The sequence below is a fragment of the Haliotis asinina genome, chromosome 7, assembly GCF_037392515.1.
Source record: "Haliotis asinina isolate JCU_RB_2024 chromosome 7, JCU_Hal_asi_v2, whole genome shotgun sequence".
Taxonomy (NCBI): domain Eukaryota; kingdom Metazoa; phylum Mollusca; class Gastropoda; order Lepetellida; family Haliotidae; genus Haliotis; species Haliotis asinina.
The window spans coordinates 29,845,226-29,860,193 of NC_090286.1; the positions used below are offsets into that span (position 1 = coordinate 29,845,226).

Sequence of the window (14,968 nt, forward strand, 5' to 3'; positions counted from 1 at the left end):
TTTGTGCACACTTTGATGTGTCTCCTGGTTATCTGAGGTGGTGCAAGTCGCTGTGCAGAGTTGTGTCCCTTAGTCACATTAAATCATGAGTTTGAATCCCCAATTCCCTCACAAAATGATTGTTCGCTTGTCAGCACCGTAACCATGCTCCTCTGTTCCGCTCCGCTAAAGTGGTACATGTGTTGAGGGCCTGCATTACCTCAGATGTTATTTGTATATTTTCAGGTGGTTGATGAGGCTGGGAATGATGTGACACCCATCTCTCTTCTGCACCTTGACCCTAGTGTGGTAAAAAAAAATCAGAGTAACCTTCTCGGTGACAGCTCAGGTGGAACGGTGAGTTGGCAACTGATGTTTTTGTCCGATTCTTCTGTAAATCTGCATTTTTCTGTCATAAACACAGTGTTCACGAATAGTATCAAATTTCCTGACAATTTTAACAGATGTGCCGACAGTCCGATGAAAGTCTACCAGCCACTGGCCCCAGTGTCTGACTGTATATTTCACAATGCCTTACACTGGATTTGTTATATGTAACATGTCACACTTGTTTGCTGTTTGTAAATTTTACGCTTGTTAGTAATGTCAATGCCAGTTATAAGACATGTTAAATCTGAATTGTGTTTGATTTTTGCTCTGTGGGTCCTCTGAATTTTCAGTGGGTCAGACAGACATCTGAATTCATTTTCACTGGGTTTTAACTGTAAGTGTACCAATACATCTATGGGTTGTTATTTACTGGGTACACTTGGTCAAATGAAATACAACTGAACTGACGTAAACAATCTTATGCATGACCCATGTCAAGTCCTAAGAAAATGACTTTTATCATCATACTCACAGATAAGCATATGCATGTGTACATTACAGCCCACCGACCTGTCACAGGCATCACAGTCAATCTATGGCTTTGGCACTATCAACCAAAGTGCCTATGGTGGAGGACCGTTCACAAGGTATGCCTAGTGTATCATAGAAGAATAAGTGAAAGGGAACATCAGGGTTACTTCCCTTTATTCTCCTGCTCAGGTTCTTTTCATTGCTGAAGTGAGTGAATGAGTGAGTTTAATTTTATGATGGCGGTCTGTAAATAATCGAGTAGGGACTAGACAATCCTGTGATCACCAGCATGAGCATGAGTCAGCACAGATGGGAACCAAAGACATGTGTCAACCAAGTCAACGAGCATGACCACCCAATCACGTTTGTCTCCTCTTATGACATGCATAGTTGCCTCTTATGGCAAGCATGGGTTGCTGAAGATGTATTCTATCCCGGACCTCAACAAGTCTCATAGCAGAAATTCTGAACTGGATTCATCTGGTAGCAAGACAAACAGTGCTCAAAAGTTGAAATTGTAGCAAATTTAGTGTTGGGACATTTTTTATTGGTAGTTTAACCATATTAATTGTTAGAAATGACCCAAGTAATGTTTATAGTTCAAGTTTGTTTTTCGCAAAAATACACACATTGAAAAAAAGAAATTGTTTGTTTTACAGGTCTGTGTTCAGTCAGTCCTATGACACAGGGACGGAGTCAGGAGCTGATGATGAACATGCTGATCTCTCTGCACCATGGGCAGGTGAGTCTTGAGTGTCAATAATACAGTGTGATCTTGGTTTTTTATTTACTTCTGCTGGGGTTAAATTAAGCAAGGAAACCCCAAATTTTCACTTCGTTTTTAACTGTCCTTCTTCTTATAGCTTTTCAGTTATTTCAGGTCATCAAATTTTCTCCATTAGTGACCTATTTTTGACATTAGTCCATGAACATATAGCATATTGTTCTGATAATAGCAGTCTCAAAATGAAGTTGAATGGTTATGGATTCTAATTTTTAACTTACCTTACCATAGGTCTTATGCATATTACCTCAAGCTTCGCTAGTAGAGATCAGACAGACGTTGATTCGCCATTCCCTGAATGGCTACCTCGTATAATCTACGGATGTAGTCACGGAAGTGACGTGATCTCCCTACTCGCGGGAAAGCGAGCCATCCCAAAATTCACTTTTACTTCTAGCGTTCGTCTGATCAGACGTGTTTGTTTCGCTCGGAGTTTTCTATTGTGTTGAATAAAGTTGTCGTTCAACAGGTAGGTATGTCTTGTTTCCCCAGGTGTGTGATTAGTTAAATTGAATTTAACTTCACTTACCTTGCTACCTCGTGTTGTAAATGTTTCTTTTTTTTTTTTTTCTCACTTCGATGTGGGTTTTCCTGCGTTGTTTGTGAGGTGTCATGGCGGCCTTGGAGGTTCTTTATTCCGTCAGGAATACTTCCTCCATCTGTTCTGCTATTTTGTATGGTATTTCCTCCCGATTTTTGCCGTTTTTCATGTGTTTTTTTGTCCCACGTGGCATGTTTCACAGGTAGCCATGTTGGTTGCTAGCCGTCGCTGTCGCGAGCTTACAGGCGTACCCACTTTAGGTTGGGGGTGCGCTTTTGCTGCATTTTTTATGTAGGGGTGTTTTTCGTTTCTACCTCTAGCGTTATTGTTTTATTTCACGCTTCGGGTATGTTTTTATCTGTTGCAGTTAACTGTGTATGACTCGGCAGTTTTGTACTGTCTGCAAGGGGCAGAAGTCAGCCAAGGATCCCCACCCCTGGTGTCCGGATTGTGCATCGCAGACCTGTTCCCTTGACAGCCGCTGTCAGCATTGTACTAGTCTTTCTGTGGCGGATTTCAAGACCTTTTTAGCTGTCCGTAGAAAGAGGTTTACTCAGCGGAAGAGGAGAATGTCTTCCCCAGCTTCTTCTTTAGGTTCTTTACAGGACGACCCGGAGCTGCCTACCTTTACAGCACCAACGCCGACGTCTGGTTTGGAGCGCTCATCTACGACGCCGGCTCGATCGTCTCCGGAGCCACTTCGCTCGGACGCCTTTGTTGACTTATCCCGTCCGGACGCCTTAGCGCACCCAGAAGTTCAGAGGCTATTACGGTCTCTCCTGACGCCCAGCACTTCTACTAGAGAGCCAGCGCCGACCTCAGCTACTGTGCCAGCGCCCATGTCAGCGCCTGCCTTGATTCCCGAACTAATTTCAACGTCAACGCCTACGCCTATGCCAGCACCGACACCTACGTCAGCGCCTATGCCCACGTCAGCGTCTACAGCCTTGATGGGGACACCTTCACTGGTTCCAATACCAGCACCTATACCTACGCCAGCGCTTGTTCAGACGCCGGCTCCTGTGCCTCCGCCAGCGCCTTACCGGATCCCCAGGATCTCTCACACGCTATCTAGAGAAGAGGTGCTACAACGTCAGCTAGACGAGGAGCGCGCTCGGCGCTTAGAAGCTGAGCGCTCGAGACGCAGATCATGGTCCAGATCTCCGAGGAATCGGCGCTCCCGTTCTCCTCACCGTAGTCGGCGCCGGCGCTCGCGCTCATGCTCACGCTCTCCTAGACGACGGCGCTTCCGTTCGCGATCCAGATCTCCTCGGCGCTCTTCCAGAACCCGGCGTTCACGTTCACCAGAGGCCTCGCGAGTTTCACTGAAGGATTCTTCTACTCGGACGCCTTCTACCTCTTCCACCCAGCGGCGGGAATCGACTTCAGTCTCTTGGGAAGATTTGGAGGAGCAACACTTCTGCCCTGACTATGAAGAAGAGGCAGGTGTAGGCGAGGATGATGGCACCTATCTACCACTATCGGCAGTGTTTGAGTGGATTGCTGACAGGCTACCTGACTGTCCTTCTCCGTCAGTCGATCCTAATAATCCGGCGTCCATCCGTTTGTCCCCGGAACTACTAATTCCACCTCATCCTATGGTGGCGGAGGCAGTGTCTCTCCTGGACGAGGATTTTGCCAAGCTGTCTCTGAATCCTACGATCAAGGCGTCTAAGTCAAGGAAGTCGGATTACAAGATCCACAGCCTAGACTTCACAGATAATGGTGCAGCCCAGGACGACTCACTCAAGCGCTTGTCAAGTTCTTCACTCTCAGCTTATAAAGTGCAGGACTCCAAATTAGCAGCTATTGACACGGAACTCAAGCGTATGCTTAAACCCATTTCGGCGTTAGCCTCAGCTACTTCAGCGGCTGCAGCAGACCTATCAGAAGACAACGCCTCCAGGGTGGATCATCTCACGACGATCTTCCAGTGGCAGGGCAAAGTTCTTCATGACTTACTCGGTCACTTACGTGCAGCGTTGGCTATGACAACTTCGGTTCGCCGCTCCGGCTTCCTGGATACATGTAATTGGCAGGAGGAATTTAAGCGCCAATTACTTCGGGCTCCCTTCACTTCCAAGTTTCTGTTCGCCGACAAGATTCCAGATATTTACAAGTCGCACGCGGAATTAACGAACACTGAAGTCGCGCTGTCTACCTTTGAGGCGCTTGGTTCTGCCTTTCGTGGCAGAGCCAGAGGAAGTGGAAAGAAGCGCTATATTCCCAGGAGGGAATCCATCCGCTCCTCCTTTGGGAGGGGACGGGGCCGCACCAAGGATAATGACACTCAGCGGAAGCCCCAGGAGCGCAGCCGGGACACCCCCTCGATGCCAGGGCGAGGCAGAGGCAAGCGCCCCTACTCTGGTCGCTGAAGCCGTGGATGTCTCCGACTGGGACCTCCCACCCCCAGTCGTACCTGTCCATCCGACTCCAGTAGGTGGGAGACTAGGGATCTTCTGGCCCAACTGGTCATTCCTAGAGGATCCGTTTGTAAGCAAGATTCTGAAGTCCGGCTACAAACTACCATTGGTCGAGACTCCACCGCTGACATCTACTCCCCAGTCGCGGATATATCCTCAACACCAACTAGCTCTCCTAGAGTCCAATATCGACATTCTGTTATCCAAGAGAGCCATAGAGACAGTGCTGGAACCCCACCGCTCCCCGGGGTTCTACTCACCCATCTTCCTGGTGCCAAAGAAAGATTCCGACAAGATGCGCATGATTCACAACATGGCGGTCTTCAACAGACAGTATCTGGCCGACCCTCCTCATTTCCGAATGACGTCCCTAGAGCAGATTCGAGCCAAATTGTCTCCCGGGGCTTGGCTAGCCAGTCTGGACCTACAGGACGCTTACCTACATGTTCCCATACATCCGCGTCACAGGAAGTACCTGAGGTTCGTCTTCAACGGAATACATTACCAGTGGAGGGTGCTTCCGTTTGGCATTTCTACGGCCCCGTGGCTTTTCACACGCATCACGCTTCCGGTTACCAGGTTTCTTCATCTAAGGGGAGTGGACTTCGATCCATACATAGACGACTGCCTTCTCAACCACGGCAGTCCTCTACTGCTACGCAAACACTTGGACTTCTCCACCCGCCTGCTGCATCAACTGGGTTGGATGGTCAACACCAACAAGTCACATCTGGAACCAACTCAAGAACTGACCTTCATCGGGGGATTATTTTTAACAAAAGACAATCTTGTCAGGGTCCCTCCAGATCGATGGCTAAAGATTCTGGCGTTTGCGGATCGAGGTCTCTCTCAACCCATGACCCTCAGAGAGTGGCAGTCTCTGTTGGGTCTTTTGACATCGGCGCAGGATCTTACTCTCAGAGGGCGCCTTATGCTACGGCCCTTACAGAGGTTTCTGTCACCATTCATCCAGATGAACGACCTCAAGTCACGGGTTCTTCTACCTCCACATCTACATCAGTATCTCCGGTGGTGGATGGTAGAATCGAATGTCGGCGTCGGCGTCTGTTTGGAAGACTCCAGTCACGACCACGAGTTGTTCGTGGATGCGTCTCTACTAGGGTGGGGCGCCCATCTGGCGGGCCGAACGACCTCAGGGCTGTGGTCCGACGCCGAAAGGTTGTGGCACATCAACAACCTGGAATTGCAAGCCGTCATTCTAGCAGTTCGCCGCTGGCTACCGATTTTGTCCAACACCAAGCTCCTGGTGGCGTCGGACAACTCCACAGTCGTCTGGGTTATCCGGAATCAGGGCACGACCAGGTCCAAGCAACTTCTAGACCAGATGTTCGTGTTAGCAGATCTGCTAGACAGCAACAGGATCACAATCAGGGTTCGACACATACCCGGCTGCAAGAACATTCTGGCAGACACGTTGTCGCGCCCAGGCAGACCTTCACCGACGGAATGGATGCTTCATCCAGACGTGTTTCGTCAGATTTGCCTTCGCCACGGGAGACCCTTGGTGGACCTCTTCGCCACCAGCTTCAACCATCAGCTACCAACTTACGTGTCTCCCGTACCGGATCCACAGGCTTGGGCAGTCGACGCTCTATCTCTGTCGTGGGAGGGTCTAGACGCGTACGCTTTTCCACCACCCGTTCTTCTCCCAGAAGTGATTGGCAAGATCAAGCAGACACAGAACCTGAGACTGCTTTTGGTCGCGCCCTGGTGGCCAGCCAGACCGTGGTTCCCCGATCTGCGACGCCTCGTCAGCGGAGATCCGGTTCAGCTTCCAGATTGGCCACACCTCCTTCGTCATCCGCACAGCCAACAACTCCATCCAGATCCGCTGAGATTCCATCTGCACGGCTGGACCATTTACAGAAGGCATTAAGGGCGAAAGGCTATTCCTTGCATGTGGCGAATGCCATAACCCGAGCTCATCGGACATCCACCAGATCCCTCTATGATGACAAGTGGCGCTCATTTGAAAGCTTTTGTGCTCAGAGATGACAGGATCCCATGACAGCTTCCCCACAGTTCGTGGCGAATTTTTTTATGTTTCTACGTAATTCCAAGCATCTCAAAGGGAGTACGTTGGGTACCTACTTGTCAGCATTGAACTCCGTCTTGGCGGTCAAGACGGATCGTCAGATTTCTAAAGTTCCAGAACTGGTTGCCCTGCTGAAGGCGTTCAAGTTGGAGGACCAGAAGGTCAAGTTCCGCCCTCCAGCTTGGGATCTGAATGTTGTTTTGCAACACTTGAGAGGCTCCCCATATGAGCCCCTAGAGGATGCTTCCTTCGAGCTGTTGTCCAGGAAGACGGTCTTCTTACTTGCCCTAGCTACGGCAGCTAGAGTTAGTGAGATTCATGCCCTGGATGTCACACAAGTGCGTTTTGAACAAGCTAGGCATGGTCGAGTCCACTTGGGATTGCTGTGGGACTTCATTGCCAAGAATCAGCTTCCCGGGCAACCAGATAGACGGTTCTCCATCCCGCCTTTATCGACCATCCTCGGACGACATGATACGGAGGAGGAGTTCCTGTGTCCAGTCAGGGCCCTTAGATATTACATCCAGAGGTCTGCCTTGAAGAGACATTCCCGAAAGAGACTGTTTATCCCTTTTTCTTCATCGTGCAAGGGGGAAGTTAATAGAAACACTATTGCTCTGTGGCTTCGTGCGACTATCCTGGCGGCGTACGATGCCAAGAAACTCCCCCATCCGACGGCGAACAACCCCCATGAAATTAGAGCCCTGGCGTCCACTATGGCCCTCCACAGGAACTGTACGGTGCCACGGATTATGGAGGGTTGTTTTTGGAAGTCGTCCACCGTTTTTGCCTCACACTACCTGAGGGACTTGGCTGTCGAGGACATGGAGGGGCTTCAGTCTTTTGGCCCGTTGGTGGTTGCACAGCAACTCACCCAGCCTTCCGCCCATTAGGTAATTGTGTTGTTCTTACCTTTGGTCTTAAGATTAACCTCACCCTCTGGGTGCGTCGGTTTCTCTTTGGAGTTCCCTTGGGTTATCCTTTGTCCTGTTTCCAGGTTTGCCCTGTGACGTTGGCATTGGTCTCCCGGGTCTCCTGTGCATGTGCTTGGTCTGCTGAAGATGTGAAGGTCCTCCGGAGTCCACACCACCGTCCTCTCTGTCGAAGCCATATGCATAAGACCTATGGTAAGGTAAGTTAAAAATTTATTAAAATCTAAATATTTTAGATATTTAAATACTTACCTTACCATAGGGCGGTGACTCCCTCCCAACGCTGGATGCTCCTCCCCACTTTGGACTCATCGGACCTTTCTTTCCTGCTGCCAGTAAAAGTGAATTTTGGGATGGCTCGCTTTCCCGCGAGTAGGGAGATCACGTCACTTCCGTGACTACATCCGTAGATTATACGAGGTAGCCATTCAGGGAATGGCGAATCAACGTCTGTCTGATCTCTACTAGCGAAGCTTGAGGTAATATGCATAAGACCTATGGTAAGGTAAGTATTTAAATATCTAAAATATTTAGATTTTAATAATTTTCTTTCATAACACTATTCATAATATTGCAGTATGCTGTTTTGCCATTGGATGACAAAGGTGAAATTTGTTGTGAATGAAATTTTGATTCAAAACATAAAGTAGGGATCCAAAAAAATATTTAAAAGCCACTTGCTACAAGGTAGGTGACTTTGAGAAAGTAACTTGTCCTGACTAATTTTCTACTTGCCCTGATTTCTATGACATAATCATGATAATGAAATTCTGAAGAATAGATCAACATGGTTTTTGATGATAATGTTTACTGGACTATTTATTGAAAAGTGGTAAATAGCCAAGACAGATAATCCTACTTTATTATCATCACATAATTTAATAGCTACATTTAGGCAGATATGAAATGAAATACCAGTTTATTTGCAGTTTGAAACCGCAAGTATAAATTATCTAGTAGCCCATGGGCAAGTAAGATACCATTATTTAGTTGCCAGAAATGAAAACTGACTTATACTGGGCGTAGGGCAATGGGACTTTTTAACCCCTGTAAAGAATATCACCAGAAGACTTAATATGTTCTTTACCCAATATACCGTTTCTCAGAAATAATATTGCAATATGTATCATATGAAAAGCGTATTGCGATATTCCGCTATACTGGTAATACCATGCAGCCCTAGTTATCAATATATCTGGGGTCAAGACCAACCCTCACATATGAAGAAGGCCGCTTCCTGAACTGTCTTTGCTGCTGCACTGAGCCTGGGGCAAAAAAGACAAGTCGCCAAGGATGTGCCCCTTGCTATTGTTTCTTGTGTCCATACCGAACATATTCCTGCACCTACACCCGCAATTATCATAGATGCAATCTCCATTCTCTTGAAGCAACACATGGTGTCAGTGAAGTCCCTTAATGATGATGCAGTGTCTGGGCTCCAGGCGGAGCTCAGTACCAAGTGGTAAAGAGGGATGGATCTGGCATCTGTTAGTGGGAGACATGACCCAAGCTCAGGCCAAGTCCTATTCAACCCTATCAGAGTCTTGGCTCCAGTGACAGGCTGACCCTGGGACCTCGCTCCAACCTATGTTTTGGCCCTGGTCAGATGCAGGTTTTGCCCCTGGTTGGAGGCAGCTCAGGTCTTGCCGGGACTGCAGGTGAGAGGCGACTCTGGCACTGCAGGTGAGTGGAGACCAGGCAAGAGCCACACCAGTCCACTAGGGAATCATGCTTTGGCAAGCCTATCCACCTTGGAGCTGCTGCTCGAGCTTGAGCCAGGGACATGGCGACCTCAACCATTTGAGCCCTTCATTGTCTTCCTCTGCTGCAGCCTAGGTGAGTGACCTCTCTTGATTGTGAGAGCTTGATCGTCAAAGAACGCGATGAGGGAGATGGGGAAGGAGTATGAGGGGAGACAGGACCTACTTGGGTGAGGTCCCGTAATCACGTTGTCCCGAGGCAGGCGTGAGAGCGCATCACAGCCATTTTGCCTCAGGTGGTTGTCCCCAAGCGAGAGTTCTGACTTCCAGGGTAAGGCCTCTGCCCCCAGCAAGGTTGTCAAGGTGAGGCTGTGCATTCTGCTGTCACTGTTCACTGAGGTATTTAATGAATCCTCTCCTTTTGAGACCTGTTCGTGCTTTCATCTGCCTGATCTTAGCCAATGGTATCCAATGGAGGAGAAGGCACTATTCCAACCGCCAGTGGCGGATGAGTGTGTTTACCAACATTCCCAACCAACAGGACACTGAACTCTGCGTACCGCTGCTTAGAGGAGCCGTACCCTAACATGCTACAGCAGCTATGGGTGGTGGTCCACTTAGCATATCTCTTGGGCTTATAGGGAGAGCTGATGGACCAAGGTTAAAGCAGTTATGGCCTTGGATTGCTCCACTGCAGACTAAATCAGGCAAGAAGGCAAGAGGCAAGGGAAATGCAGCTGTCCCTCAGCAGCCTTGAACCTACCCAGAGGACTTCTTCTGGAGTAACCGAAACCAGTGCTTTCAATTCAAACAGATGCATCATTCACAGGCTCTTGCAGTGTTTTGGGTGATTAGTCAGTCTCACTACTTTCATCAGAGCACGAGATCAGCCTACTCTAAAATTTGAGAGCAATCCTCAAGTCAGGATGCTCATCTGGGGGTATTCAGGATTATGGCCCTTCCAGGTGGATCTCTTTGCCTCATGGGTGACAAACCAGATACCAGTGTTTTACACTCATATTCCAGATCCAATGATGATAGCCAATGATCCCTGAATCTGGATAAGAGGGGGATGCCTTCCAGCTGGATTGGATGGGCGGGATACTGTAGGCCTTCCTATTAATACAACTCATTCCCAAGGTCCTCTCACAGGTAGCTTGACTACTTGTGCCGCTTGCACCTCTTTGGTCGACACAAAACTGGTTTTCAGTGATTATCAGATTTCAGGCTCAGCCTCCTGTACTATTACTCTTGTGATCTGACCATTTCTCCTTCAACAGACTACCACACTTGAATCCCATGATTCAGTGGTTGGCTTGGCCACTGTCCAGAATCACCAGTAGGCAAGTGGAATTCTAACAGGGAAATCCTGATCCTTTTCTGCAGATTAAGTCATAGTTTTGGAGTTCCTCCAATCCAGGTTAGAAGCCAGTTGTTCAAGGTTACTCAGTGGCTATCTCAGCATTTCATATGCCTGTCAATGGTGCGGCACCCTCTTGTACAGCACTCTCTAGTAGACGCGGACAAAATTTGACTGTCAGCTCTCTCCCTCCAGCTGTTTGCTTATAGGGAGGAATCTGCAACCTCTACAGGTTTGATAGAGTTTTAACTACAGTCCCTGGTTTTGGAATTTGATGTGGGATTTGTTTATCCAAAATATAAACTTTCTTGCCAATCTTTTGTCAGAATTAAGGAAACGATTAAGGCACAAACACCATGGAACATTTGTCCTGGTAACTTTATGTGTTGCCATTGCAATCAGGGAAGTTTGCATTGCAGTAATCTCTTCTGGGGAAAAATATATTTGCATTAAAACATGGGCTGGATTATAGCCAGTGATAGCCTCTCAATCAGGGTGGCATTAGGAAAGATTCCCATGTTGACAGCATTGATTTAAGTAGTTTCCTGGTCAGTGAACTTACGAAAAAGTATGGCATGCCTGTTTGACTTTAATATCATATCCACACAACAATGCTTTGTAGCAGGAACTTTGTACCATATCATGACAATGATGCTTGTGACCCCAATAGAAACCTAAGCAGATTGCTCACATCCCTATAATGTTTTCGGGCAATGGGATAGCATAGGGGTTAAGCATTTGCTCGTCATGCTGAAGACCCGGGTTCGGTTCCCCACATGGGTACAATGTGTGAAGCCTATTTATGGTGTTCCCCATTGTGATATTACTGGAATATTGCTGAAAATGGTATACAACAAATTTCACTTGCTACAACGTATTACTGCTGTCTAATGAAAAGGTGGTTTTGATGAGAAATGTTGATTTACTGACAGATATCCGACATCGGCGAGAGGAGGTGAAAGAAATCCTGACAGAGATGGACCTGGAGAAGATGGTGGACCTGACCCTGACGGAGACGGAGACAATATGGCTGCTGGACATGCCAGCTGTGTGCGTCTCTCTTGAGTCAGATGAGGCTGATCATGTCAAGATGAGGAATGAGCAGTACCAAGAGGTAAATGTTGTCTTTTTCTGACTCATTTCCTTTTCTGTTGCAAAATGGCAGTAGTATAGATGTGGTTGAGATGTTCACTCATCACAATGAAGACCTCAGTTTTGTTCTGAACATGGGTACACATTTTGATATTTGTTGCAAGCATTACAGTCACTTGCTGAATTCAACAATATCTCTACAATTTTCTATTTCAAAATTACCAACTGCAAATCGCTGCAGCATTACTTTTGCCGAGTTAAGCAGTATTCGATGTCATTCAAAAATCTGTTATCCTGTGCCAGATTCAGTTGACTTTGTCTAAATGGTATTGCACATTGATGTATATTTAATATGATACATAGCATGAATATTGGGTAGTAAATAAAACAATAAGTCAATAAGATTCAGTTGGCAGATTCGGTATGAGGCAATTGTGACATATATCAATAATCTAGGTTAATATATGCATATATTGGGTAACAAGTATAATAGAAGTCAATAAGGCCCAGTTGGCTATTTCACCATGGTATAGCACATTCACGTATTCTGTGACATAATCTAAGGCGATGTATGAATGACTGTGTTGCAGCTGGTAAAGAGTCGTGTCGGCAATGATCGGTATGCAGAGAGGGGCATGAACACATTCAACGAACCACCAAAGACCAAGAATATTCAGACGACTAAGATTGTTTACAATGTAAGAAGTCGTATCAATGCATGACCAAATCAAGGTTTCATTGAGTTGTCACTGTAAGCAGGGATTTGGAAAGAGAACTTTGATAGTGGGCCATTTTCAGGATTACTAGCCATTTTCTGAATTAAGAATGGGCCATGGCCCTTGCATCAATAGTAAACTTCAAAATTTTGATGGGCCATTTTTTATTCTAACATGCAAAATGGCCCATGGCCCCTGCCTTTCCCAGTCCATGTGTACCGAATGATAAAGATGCCCAAGGTTCATTGTGAAGACTTTATGGTCCTATACACATAATACAGCAGTATGTGCTGAAGTATTTGAGACTGCTAGCCTGAACCTGTCTCTTGGTAGTAGTAAAGGTCTGCATATATGGCTCTCATATCCAGCACAATGCCTGCTCATAAAGCTGCATACATTATTACCTTACCTCACTCTTAAGTGATGCTTTATGACTAGCTGAGCCCTCTTCTATTATTTTCAGTGTACTCCATTTACAAGCATGTTACATTTCTATGTAGTCAGCTGGGAATGCTGAACCTATACAGTACTTCATGGTAGTAACTCTTAATTCAAATAACAATGATTCATGTATGATGTACAGAAATTACTGATGTTTTGCCAATTCAAGTCGATGGGAGGGAGCTAGCTAACTCCATTACCCAAGAATATGTATGACCGCTTTGCCATGTACCTACCTGTTGTTAACCAGTGAATCAAACAACAGCATGGTTCCTGGAGGGGAAATCAGACAGTACTTAGAGAATCTGGAGTGAACAGATTGTCTCATATTTTTCACTTGTGAGCAGCACATTCCTTATCCATGTGATCGTGTGCTGTGTCCAGTGTCATAGACTGAAGCATCCAACTATTACACAGACTATCATGCATTTGCTTTGTTTCCACAGGACGTAGGTATCTTGTCAACCACTTGGGACATGTATGATACATATGAGGCCATAGAAAAAGAAGCCAAGGGTGAGTAACCATCATATTCTAATATAAATATTACCTGTAAAGTCACTGTAATGAGCCCTTCTATTTACAACTGACAGATCTCTGTGAATGTTAGTTTGTTATTATGGTACTTTAGATCCCTAGATCAATGCTTGATATTTTCCCCATCAGCCAAGGAGGAGGCAGAGGAAGAAGAGGAAGGAACGATCAGTCGCCCAACGAGTCCTAAAAGCCCAGAGCAGGCTGAGGGTGAACCAGCCCCAGTGTCCAGGGAGACCACCCTGGTCAGAGGGGGCAGTGCAAGGCCAGGTATGTACACTGGATGGTCAGCTCAATTTGATTGGTTCAGCTATAGTATCGGTTCAGTGACAGTTGTATATATTTTGATAGTTCTCTTCTCTGCTTGAGATGAGGACAACATGATGTTAATGGTTATAGTTTAGTTGACAATTTTTAGGTTCTTTCTCTTTCTTTTTGTTGTCTATTTATAGATAATGCAAGCCTGTTCTTTTAACAAAGGCTAGTAAGTTGTTAGACAGTGATGATTAATTTTAATGTTTAATTTTCTACCTACATTTGTATGTTGCAATGTTTCAAATTTGAGACCCTGTTTATCACGGATATTTCTAAAAGCCAAAAGCCACATTGTGGGCTTGGCTTCTCTGAACTTAACCAAATGAGCTGGCTTTACACATAATGTTACAGATTGTAGTACCATGGTTTATCCATTTTCAGTCTCCATTTGTCTCCATGTTTTGTATCTGTCTTGTTCCCATGACACGATGCTGAAAATAGACACAGTACTTGACTTGTCCGCTGACAGTGTCTTAAACATATTCTCTTTTCTCATGAAGACATTTTACAGCATTTATATTTTTCCTCATCCTGACTCATGCTTAATTGCTTGTCTCCCTTTTCTATTCAAAAGTTAGTTGAACAGTTGAAATCCCTTGAAGTTCCCTTCTTCAAAAGAAGACATAAAATCACACTCACCCACGAGTACCCCATCTTTCCTCTGTGCTTTGGCACAAATGTTGGTCACGAGACCAGCTATATTGTCACTCTCTCCTTCTTTGCCCAAGAGGAAAGTTGTGTGGGCGACTTGGGGTCCCTATACAGCACTTTTTCCCTTGTTCTTTCTGACTATTATCTAAATTTTCCGGTTTATGGTTTTATGGTTAAGAATGATTAAAAATTTGTGTATCATTTACTGGTAATCTCTATGAAATCAGGCGTGAAGTTAACGGAAGTACCGGAATTCTAACGTTATTTCACCTACTCAGATTATTCAAAGGATAAACCACATACATTCAAAGCTTCGGCTTGTGATCAGAATGTTGTTTTACAACTCCTCACTAGTGAGGAATACAAATACCATTGGATCAAACATACTTTGAGTAATGAACACAGAAAACACTGTTTTTTAACTGCCCTAGCCACGGCAGCCCAGATGTGCATTAGATTTTGCACAAACTCGGTTCAACTCCACAAATCATGATATGGTTCATTTGGGGCAACTTTGGGATTTCATGGCTAAAATTCAGTTGCCAGGAAAACCTGATAGACAATTTCACATTCCAGTGCTGCT

The 14,968-nt window shown here is 46.0% G+C and overlaps 1 protein-coding gene across 2 annotated transcripts in view; it reads left to right on the plus strand.

The window, feature by feature from the left end:
• The window catches only part of LOC137290673 (dynein axonemal intermediate chain 4-like), a 35,067-nt gene that overhangs the window by 6,956 nt on the left and 13,143 nt on the right, over positions 1-14,968 (plus strand). For both annotated transcript variants that reach the window (XM_067821754.1, XM_067821753.1), the window contains exons 3-9: positions 226-336; positions 871-956; positions 1,500-1,582; positions 11,569-11,750; positions 12,319-12,426; positions 13,332-13,401; positions 13,552-13,689. In XM_067821754.1, coding sequence (XP_067677855.1) covers positions 226-336; positions 871-956; positions 1,500-1,582; positions 11,569-11,750; positions 12,319-12,426; positions 13,332-13,401; positions 13,552-13,689 — 778 coding nt within the window. The remainder of the gene's footprint in view (positions 1-225; positions 337-870; positions 957-1,499; positions 1,583-11,568; positions 11,751-12,318; positions 12,427-13,331; positions 13,402-13,551; positions 13,690-14,968) is intronic.